Raw genomic sequence first — 11,306 nt, 5'->3', positions numbered from 1 at the left:
TGTTTGACAGCTTACAAACAGTTTTTAAAAAATTGAGATATCTCTTTTTTTTTTTTTTAAAAAAAAAGAACTCTTATTTTTATATTTCAATTCTCCAAAATATCCTCGTATATTTTCTTAAATATTCATTTTATCTTCATTTATTAAATTCTCACTTTATCTCTTTATTTTTTTTTATCAAATTTAAAATACGATTTTGTTCAATCTTTTTATTAAAATATAGAAAACAAAAATATTATTATTTTATTAAATAAATTATTAATTACAATTTTTTAATCAAAATTTTATTTATATACATTAAAAACAAAATTAAATATTTTTTCTCCAAAAACATAAATTTTTTAAAATATAAAATAGATTTATGAATTTAAAAATTAAAAGTGTAAAACTATTTTGGAAACAGAACAACTTATGACAGTAATTTCGGAAAGAAAAAAACCAAAAAAACTAAACCATATTTTTCCACATGAAAAACATATATTTATTTCCTTCAATGTCGCACCATGGAAGGTCACGAGAAAATGGGGGGTGAGATACCTTTTCATTAATGCATGCCTATAATTATGCAATACAAATATAAAGTAAGAGCATGGCAGAGATGAATTTCGGAGCAACATTTTCATAAATTCATGCAGCATGAACATGGGAAATTATATTGAAATGACCTTTTACGAACATAGAGCTTTTACGAACATGGAGGTATGGGCGTAGCAGATATAGATTTTGGAGCAACTTCTCATTCATGCATGCAGCATGTACATGTTTTATTTTTTCTACTTTTATATTATTTTTATTTTCAAATTAATATTAATAATAAGAAAATAATTAATAAAATAGTAATTATTATTATTATTATGGCTCATATACTATTAATTAAAAATGTGTGTCATTTTAATAAGCAAGATATTTATAATCCTTCATCGGCGGGTTTTTGGACCTAAATTTTAATTTTGAAGCCTGGATTTCGGATATTAGACTTCAGGCCTCACCAGGGGCAGAGCCACTGATGCGATCATGGTAGGTGAAGCTCCGAGGGAAACATGAGATATTTTAGAGTTGTCGGAGGGACCAATCACGAGGGGGCGAATGACTATATTCAAGGAAGTATTGCATGGATTCATAAGCTATCGAAAGGAGCTTGCAAGCAAAGTTCCAAACCTCAAATGAGTCGTGATGCATAAGAGTGAGCTTGAAGGACAAATGAATGCTATTAAGTGCGGAGCATGGTGGATGGACTAGCGCCACAGCGCTTGAAGAAAGTTGTCTAGTGCCTAGATAATTTGAGAACTTATCTTTTGATATTTTTTGATTTTGTATGCATATTTGGACGAATTTTTGACATTTTTCAGATTATTGATTGAATTACATTGTTCTTGAGTTTTCTCTCAAACAACAAAAGCTTTTGTGTTCTTATCAAAAATCAAACTTATCAAAGTTTTTACTTTGTGATGTTTGTCGATCGTTCTTACAAGGATTATCAAGGACGAGTTCTTTGAAGGTTCGTTCGAGTTTCGATTGTTTTCTTTATGATTGTTTATTAGTTATTACTAAACCACGTAGTTTAGGGGTGAAAATAAATCAAATACTTGAACATCACAACACGGATCCTTATTCGATATTGAATTGAGAGCGCGATTCCAATTAATCGTGCTTGCCTTTTTTGCGTATGAGGATTCATATCAGCCACCCCAAAGTTTGGGGTGGGCTCGGGATTGTTTTTTCGAACATGTATATATATTTAATTAATTAATTTTTTTATATGTATAATAAAAATTATTTGATTTAGCTTATGCTACAAAATATTATTAAGTATAAGTTTTTGGTTTTTTGAGAGTAGCTCGTAAATAAATTTATTAGACTAAATTTAACTTGATTTGAATTAACAAATCAACGTGATATATATAAAGAAACCTGCTCAAAAAAAAAGAAAGAAAGATTTTGCCCAAAGCCCATTAAATGATAGTAAATTGTCTAACAAATGAGTAAATATGATATGTACATTTGTAAAAATAAAGTACAAATGAGAATTTTTTTTTTGAATTTTCAACAAAGAAAATATAGCGACTTAAAAATTTTTATTAATTGAGATTTTTGTTGTTTTCTTGAAAAATATAGTATTAAATATTTATAAAATATTAATATTCAAACTTAGGGAGTGATTGCAAAATATTATGTTTTTAGAAAAGTGATAAACTTTATAGATTATGATGAAATGAGAAAAATCATAAGTTGATAGTGTTTGAAATTAAAAGCCAAAAGTTAATTTTTTAAAATTAATATATTTGGTAAAAAAAAATGATTCTCATATTAGCTCTTTAATAAAATGCCAAAAAAACCCTATAGGAAAACATATCTCTATTTCTTCAACGTAGAGAATAATTGAGAACTTTACAAAACCTTTTCTTTTATTTCTAGTAACTCTATTAATTCTTTGCAATTCCTCTATCCATTTCTTTCATTTCAAATAAATTTCTTGATTTAGCCCAAAGTTAAACTCTACTTTCTAATACCGAAAGTGACAAGATGTGTATAAAATCTGTTTTTCCTTTTTTAAAAAATTTGTACAAAATTTTGTGCTTTTTCAAAATGTATAAATTTTTATTCTTTGTCACGCTGCACCGCTCCTGAAAGAGACGGGACAACCAAAAATATATATTTTAATAATTTCCCTCTTCCTCGCCTGTACAAGAGGCGGGGGAGTGGAAATTAAGAAATTATAACACTCCCAGTCTCTTGTAAAGACGGTGGAGTGTAAACTATATATAATTTACATATGAATTAAGTTTTATATATATATATATACACACACATGTGTATTTATAAATAGGTAATTGAAAACAAAAAAAATTCAATAGTATATTAAAATAAAAGAAAAAAATCAAACATCTCTTATATATATATAAATACATGTGTATTTATAAATAGGTAATTGAAAACAAAAAAATTTCAATAGTATATTAAAATAAAAGAAAAAAAAAATCAAACATCTCTTGATATATAGATGAATTCAAATTTGAGCGGATGAAATTTATTAATTTTCAAATATTAATTCAAACTATAATTTATTCAAAAAAAATTAAATTCAAACTCAATCATTAAATCAAAATGAAATTTTAATCTATTAAATTTATTTTAATCTATTAAATTTATTTGGCTCAAGTCCCGACAAATATCTTCATTCATGTCACTATACTAGAATAGAAAGATTGCTTTGACATCCTACAAGGTCTGATAAAACTAACAGTTGTTACAAAAAGATGCTCAGCAGCAACTACTCAAAGGAGCGGGATTCAAAGCTGCACAAGCAAAGATAACATTAAATGTCTACTGAAGAATATTTAATGTTGTTGCAGCTAATAGTGACACATCATTCCAATGTTACAGGTTTACGTTACACATCCTTTCCGACCGTTGGGAGGAAAGCCTATAAAAGAAGAAGTGGAGATTACTGAAGATACAGATCGATCAACTAAGCTTTTCAACCGCGCAATTGCTATATCATTAAGCTTGCATACTTGAAGATTCTGAGCGCACCTAAAGTTCACATACTTCATCGCTCATCAAGCACACACTCAACATAAAGATATCTGATCATTCAAAGATCCTCATCGTGCTACTAAAAGCATACTGTTTTCTTTACATCAGTAACCTTTGATTATTTGATTGATTGTGTTGTCTGGTGAACCGATGGTTCTTAAAATCCAGAAGTGTGAAATGATCACTAAAAGTTCCAAAACATACAGTGTGATAAATCCTGATTGGAGTAGACTGTTGCAATAAGTTTGTAAATCCAAAGTCTTTTAGTGGAATCCTTCCTAAAGAGGAAGAAGAGGTGATGTAGGAGTTTTATCTCCGAACATCCGTAAAAATCATGTGTCTTTACTTTCTGCGAGTATTTACATTTCAAACCGTTTCTTGTTAACAAGCCAGTCAACTGGCTGAAGATATCATTAGAAATTTTGAACCGTTTTCCGCACTATTCAAGTGGTTCATATTTTTAACCATTCGATAAACATTTTCAACTGTCTAAAAACGTTTGAAAACAAATTTTAAAATCAAATATAAATCTCCTATTTCTAATCAAATATATCGATGACAAAAAGAAATTAAGAATGATTTGTATGAAAAAGATTTAGTTGCTTGTAATATAACAAAAATAATTCATAATATATGTTCCAAAAATATTTATAATTATTAATTAAATTTTTATATATATATATATTTTGTTTGCTTAACGTTAGACTCCATTAAAGAAAAAAAAATCAAAATTTTATTTATTTATATGATATTTCTAAATTTGAATTAAAAATATTAAATTTATAAAGTCATCTTAATTAATAAAAAACACATTGGTTGCTCATCTAATTTTTTTATGTTAAACATTTTATTCTCATGTTATATAGAATTTAAATAAATTTAATAGATTAAATTTTATTTAAATTCTATAGATTAAATCTAATAAAAAGCCCGTGATTTGAGCATAAAAAAAAACTATTATTTGTTTAAACATATGAATTATATGCATACTTTTTCAAAAAATGACTACATACAAATCCTTCCACTTTTATATAAATTTTAACAATAATATTTGGAAGCAAACATCCATAAATTAAAATGAGGTCCTGAGTTGATAAGTTCAAATGATGAGGATATCAACCCTTCGAAATGCAATAGCTGTGCATAGGCAAAAACTTGTGTGAGACGGTCTCACGGGTCGTATTTTGTGAGACGGATATCTTATTTGGGTCATCCCTAAAAAAGTATTACTTTTTATGCTAAAAACATTATTTTTTATTATGAATATCGGTAGGGTTGACCCGTCTCACAGATAAAGATTCGTGAGACCGTCTCACAAAAGACCTACTCATGTGCATATATGATATATCATCTCTTATTTTATTCATTGTCTCTTCACTTTGTGGAGATAAACTTTCACCACCATGACTACTAACTTCAGTCGTATCATCTTATAGCAGTCTGCATTATTTTCATACTCAATAAAATCATCATCCTCCAAGTCTTTCTTAAAAAAAAAAAAATTGTGAATCGCCATTGTGGCCGAAACAAGAGCAATTTGATTTAATTTGGCCACATAATATTGACATGCATATCAGTTAGCATGACAATTTTTTTCCAAAAGATCATTCAATAGTGCAACGCAACGATGAATGTAGATGATTGAATGCTTCATAATCATCAGAGGCACGTAGGAAGTCGGCAAATGATATTTTTGTCCTTTGTATGGAGCAAGGAAATCTGACGTGTTACGAAAGCCTGCATCGACTATATAATATTTACTTAGGTATAGTTTGGTACACTGGATAAAAGAGGGATTGATAAATAATCCTCTTTATCTCACGTTTGGTACCTTTTTAGAAAGATCATGATAATATCATGGGCCCGTGATAAATACTTTTATACAAGGATAAAATATCTCTTTTATGAGATGTGATAATTTTAATTTAATGATAAAAAACACCACAAATGACTTAATTGTCCCCAATATATAAAAATCCTAAACCCTATCGTTTGATATGGAAACACGGTTTGGAACATGTTGGATTTTTAATTTGTTAATTGTAGTAATTTTGGGTTTTTAAAAAATAACCAATATTAGTTTATTGTTTTTCAAATTTTTTGAGTATTTGGTTTGTTTTATAAGTGTCACATGTAGTTCTAAATTTAATAAATTAAATAATTACTTTTTTGATTTTTCTTTCTTTTTTGCCATAAATTTATAAAAATAAAATGATAATTAAATTGTCAAATAAATTTTTTAAAATTATATTAAATTGTAACGCAGATTTTGGAATTATAAAATTTATTATGAACAGATTGAAATTTAGTGTACTTATGGACGAACATGGTATTCATTGTAGGTACACTTTGAATATATGGGATGTTGGTGGGCAGAAAACCATAAGGTCCTATTGGAGGAACTATTTTGAGCAAACTGATGGGTTGATTTGGGTGGTCGATAGTTCAGATATCAGAAGGCTGAATGATTGCAAATATGAGTTGGATAATCTTCTGAAAGAAGAGGCATGCTGTCTCTATCCCGTGCATTGTTTCTTCCATTTCTTTAATTTATGGCTGTACAGAATCTCTTAGTCCTGATGAAAAATTGAGTTTTATAATTTGTTTGGTGCCTGTATTTTTTAGTTTTCTCCCTTGCTTTTGTAGATCAAGTCCATAAAGTTGTGGGAATTGTCATTTCTTCAAATATGCACCCAAAAAATGGGATTATTTTACTTTGAGATTAATTCATGCTATTAGGTCTACTACAATATTCCTGCTTGCACTTTGGTGTTGCTGATGTTGGATTACAGCTATTGCCACATGTTACCTTCTAGTACTGTACAACTATTGGAATACGTTCTCAGGATGCAATAGCAGGCCTGCTTGAGTTGATAAATAGCTACCTTTGGCACGTGACAGTGATTTGCATGAAAAATTATGGCTGAAGTACGGAACCAAGAAAATATTTTGGATTACATCATTTCTCTAGATTGTGCAAATATTTTGGATTGCATCATTTCTCTAGATTGTGTTTATTCATCAGTGGTCCATAAATTTTACATCTTATGAAGATGTACGGTTAATAAATATTAAAGATAAACTTCCCTTGATAGTGCATTTCCATCAGGTCCAACTCCGAGCATCATTTAATCGAGCACGTAAATTCTAGAGGCAATGTCTTGAACCAACCAATCAAATCCTTCAAGGAGTCGTTCCCCGGTATATGCGCTACATCCCACAATTCTCCAATGTCTGGTTTTATCCATTGCTTCAAGTTGAGCACCTGAATGAAGGATACGTAGTCTTAATTGAAATTCATTTCATCCAAAAAAAACTTGAAGAATTTCATATAGTGCAGTAAAATATTTATTTCCACCGTGCCACAGGAAAAACCAGGGAAGTTGAAGAAAAAGTCAACAGCCACAAGATCAGTATATCGGAAATAGAAATATCTTTCCATTATTTAATTTCTGTCGCACAAGGGCATTAAAGTGAGACTACACTTTATAAAAAAAAATAAGTTTCATCGACACACCATGTATGTGATAAATAAATCCACATTTTAAACAAATAAATAAATAACATACAATTAACTTAAATTTCCATTACATCATCTCATTACCTTAGCTATCTCATCTGGTGACAGAGAACCTTGTATATCTTGCTTATTAGCAAAAATCAACAACGATGCTCCTGATAGCCTCTGTAAATAACAGAAAATCAGGTGTTGCAGAAAAGAAGCAGTGGAAAGGCGAAAGATGGAAATGCACTATCAAGGGAAGTTTATCTTTAATATTTATTAACCGTACATCTTCATAGGATGTAAAATTTATGGACCACTGATGAATAAACACAATCTAGAGAAATGATGCAATCCAAAATATTTGCACAATCTAGAGAAATGATGTAATCCAAAATATTTTCTTGGTTCCGTACTTCAGCCATAATTTTTCATGCAAATCACTGTCACGTGCCACAGGTAGCTATTTATCAACTCAAGCAGGCCTGCTATTGCATCCTGAGAACGTATTCCAATAGTTGTACAGCACTAGAAGGCAACATGTGGCAATAGCTGTAATCCAACATCAGCAACACCAAAGTGCAAGCAGGAATATTGTAGTAGACTAATAGCATGAATTAATCTCAAAGTAAAATAATCCCATTTCCCACAACTTTATGGACTTGATCTACAAAAGCAAGGGAGAAAACTAAAAAATGCAGGCACCAAACAAATTATAAAACTCAATTTTTCATTAGGACTAAAAGATTCTGTACAGCCATCAAGAAATGGAAGAAACAATGCACGGGATAGAGAGAGCAAGCCTCTTCTTTCAGAAGATTATCCAACTCATATTTGCAATCGTTCAGCCTTCTGATATCTGAACTATCGACCACCCAAATCAACCCATCAGTTTGCTCAAAATAGTTCCTCCAATAGGACCTTATGGTTTTCTGCCCACCAACATCCCATATATTCAAAGTGTACCTACAATCAATACCACGTTCGTCCATAAGTACACTAAATTTCAATAAACCCTTGTCATTTTCCTGGGGAACTAGCTTCAAATGTAAGCAAAAATCAAAAGAATGCAATCAATCTAACATAAATTTTTAATAAGTAACAGCTTACGATAAGAACATACTTCTGGTAATTGATGGTTTTAATGTTGAAGCCAAGTGTTGGACTGATAACACTGGTGTCTTCACCATTGATTTTTAACACTATTGTTGTCTTTCCTGAATTGTCAAGACCCCTTCAGCAAGTGAACAAACATTGAAACTAATTAACAGGCGTTAAGATCAGAAGATGCATAAAATAAACCTATGATTTCCTGAATAACGGTTAAAAAAAATGAAAAAACAGGCAGCAGGTTCAGAATTCATACACCATGAGAATGCGCATCTCCTTCTCCTTGCGTTTGATTTTGATTTTGCGGATGATACTGAGTAGACCCATTATTGCTTATCAAGTAGGAGAAATGACACTGAGCTGAACTCTGAATCTGAGCTGTTTCATGACTCATTCCATGTGCACAACTTCAGAAGGATCCAAGATAATTATAATTAGATCACAAAATTAAGTTATGGTAGGACTAACACAAATCGGCCAATTAACGGACTGACCGAGTAATTGCATTTCTTTTCTTCTCGTTCACCCCTAACCCCTGCACCTGCCCTACGCCCAATCTCTCCCAGGAAGTTAATCGGAAAACTAGACCATAAAATTAGATCACTAGCACCAAATGGTTACATTTACAGGAACCCAAATTTCTCGGCAAACTAGAGCTAAACAAAAATGCAATACTACTAATTTCTAATGAGAACTCATCCACAAAACAAATCAGAAAAAATCGATGAAAGCAACAACATAATTTAAAAACTCAAAGCAATCTGCATTGAAGATGATTAAAATTATGGAAAAGTTTGTGATTTTACCAAAAATTGCTCGATTGAAGCATGATAAAAATTATGGAAAATTTTGTGACTTTACCGAAAAATTGCTCGATTAGTTAACAATCTGATCTCTGAGTTCAAGAAACGACTCCGCCTGCTGATATTGTCTGAACTGCTTCCTTTGAGGAAACCTCGTTTTCTTGCTTCGTAGAAATTGGGATGACCCATTAAGGTGTGGGTCGGAGCTTTTTTGTAACCCGGTCCGTTAATCCTGATTGTCATATTGGGCTTGTCTAAACGTTAGGCTACCACACTCGTTTATTTGCTTATTAACTCGGATTTTTTTTTTCCAATTCATTAATATTCGCGTAAATTGAATCATCCTTTAAAAAAAAATAGAACTGATTGAATCCAATTTTTTTTTAAATTTCAGGAAAATTGCAATAATTGGCATTTTTTTTTCTCTGTATGATTTTGGTTCGCTATACTTCAAAACTAAATCATAATCTCATATATTTTAATTTAAGTCATTTTTTAATTAGATTGCTAACATGATGACAAACACATGACACATTAATGTCATGTCAACGTTATATAACTGTTGACTTGTATAATGTCATGTCAGTAAATTAGACAAAATAGTCGGAAATAAATAAAAAAAACTAGAGCAAAATGACCAAAGTTTGATGAGTTGGTGGACTAAAAAAAAAGAGACAAATTAAAGAAGCAAAAAAGTTATGGTTTTTTTTTTTGTTTTGTATGTTTTTCTGAAGAACTATTGCATTAAACCATTAACAACCCTAAGAACAAGTTTTACAAAAGAGTCCATACAAAGAAAAAGCAGCTGAGGTACTCTATTCATGTAATGCCACTTGGCTAGAGTATGTGCCACTGTGTTGACCTCATGATGACCTTAACTAGCTAGATTTTCACCCTTAGATATATGTTGTGTATTTTAAAATTCGAGTCTGGATTCCCGTTAGCAGGATTCGAAGGATTCTTCGAATGAAGCAATAGTAACTAATATGAACTTCTTGCAATTGTGAACAAGTATCACGGATTTCAACAACAGTAGGAGCCTCCATAGGCATAGCTTGAAAAATTTTGACTTTGGGTTGAATGATCCAATAAACAATATGAAAAAAATCAATTAAATATTTAAAAATTTAAATATAATAAAAGACTAATTTATAATCAATGAACACTTACAAAATATTTAATATTGACTAAAAATATTACACAGTGACACGAACCAAATATAAACTACTGAAGACGTGTCATGCGGTTTTATATTGAATATAAATCATCAACTATTGATTCAGTGTCTATTCTTGTAGTAAACTCTCTTTCAATATAGAAAATCATAGAATCTGTCAAAAATCTTCTTCCATCTCATTCCGGATAGGTAATGAGATGGGAACTTCAGAGCTAACTTTTCATTAATGCATGCAACACGAATATGAGGAAATAATATTGAGAATGACATTTTCAATCTATAATTATGTATGCAGTACGAACATAGAGGAAATAGCATGGCAGAATTGGGATTTCAGAGCAACCTTTTCATTAATGCATGCAGCATGAACATGAGAAAAATAATATTGGGAATGATCTTATGAAGCAAATGAAACATGGAGAAAGAGTTTCAATTACTTTTTGCATAACTACGTTTTTGTGGACTACACTGCTCTGTGTTTCTGTCATCCTCATAGTCATCCTCATACTCACCTCGAATTGCATCATCACCACCATCTTCGCTTTTTTTGGGTCCGTCGCGAGGATCAAATCTCCATCTACGTTTCAAAAATAATAATGGGGCGGGGGTCGAGACGGGTTTAAAGAATCTCCCAACCCGAACAGGTCATCCCCACACTCGCCACCGAATTGCATCCTCGCCGTCATCTCCGCTTTTTTCGGGTTCATCGCGGGGATCAAATCTCTATCTCCGTTTCAAAAATAGTAATGTGGGCGAGGGTCGAGACATGTTTAAAGAATCACCAAACCCGGACAAGGTTTGTCATCCGCATACTCGCCCCCGAATTGCATCCTCGCCGCCATCTCCGTTTTTTTCGGGTTCATCGCAATAATCAAATCTCCATCTCCATTTCAAAAATAATAATGGGACGGGGGTCGAGACGGGTTTAAAGAATCTTCGAACCCGAACATGGTTTGTCATCCCCAGACTCGCCCCCGAATTGCATCATCGCCGCCATCTCCGTTTTTTTCGGGTTCGTCGCGAGTATCAAATCTCCATCTCCATTTCAAAAATAGTAATGGGGCGGGTGGTTGAGACTGGTTTAACAAATCTCCAAAACCAAACAAGGTTAGTCATCCCAATACTCGCCAATCTCCAAAACCAAACAAGGTTAGTCATCCCAATACTCGCCCTCAAA

The 11,306-nt window shown here is 31.5% G+C and overlaps 1 protein-coding gene across 10 annotated transcripts; it reads right to left on the bottom strand.

Annotated features, from left to right (window-relative positions):
• Nucleotides 1–5,862: 5,862 nt before the first annotated feature.
• LOC140976243 (ADP-ribosylation factor-like protein 2) lies at nt 5,863–9,155 on the bottom strand. Of its 10 annotated transcripts, none has more exons than XM_073440238.1 (6): nt 8,618–9,155; nt 8,406–8,527; nt 8,163–8,273; nt 7,843–8,005; nt 7,142–7,222; nt 6,099–6,802 (listed from the first exon to the last, which is right to left on the bottom strand). In XM_073440238.1, exons 2-6 carry the CDS (start codon nt 8,474–8,476, stop codon nt 6,662–6,664), a joined length of 567 nt encoding a protein of 188 aa, XP_073296339.1. In that variant the 5' UTR covers nt 8,477–8,527; nt 8,618–9,155; the 3' UTR covers nt 6,099–6,661. The 10 variants fall into 10 exon arrangements, 9 of the variants coding, with proteins under 9 accessions (XP_073296345.1, XP_073296344.1, XP_073296339.1 ...); XM_073440237.1 differs by having other exon boundaries at nt 8,406–8,556; nt 8,644–9,155; XM_073440239.1 differs by having other exon boundaries at nt 8,644–9,155.
• Nucleotides 9,156–11,306: the final 2,151 nt, after the last annotated feature.

This window comes from Primulina huaijiensis, chromosome 5 (assembly GCF_012295235.1).
Source record: "Primulina huaijiensis isolate GDHJ02 chromosome 5, ASM1229523v2, whole genome shotgun sequence".
In the NCBI taxonomy this organism is placed as follows: Eukaryota; Viridiplantae; Streptophyta; class Magnoliopsida; order Lamiales; family Gesneriaceae; genus Primulina; species Primulina huaijiensis.
This window is presented reverse-complemented; position numbering and strand designations above follow the sequence as displayed.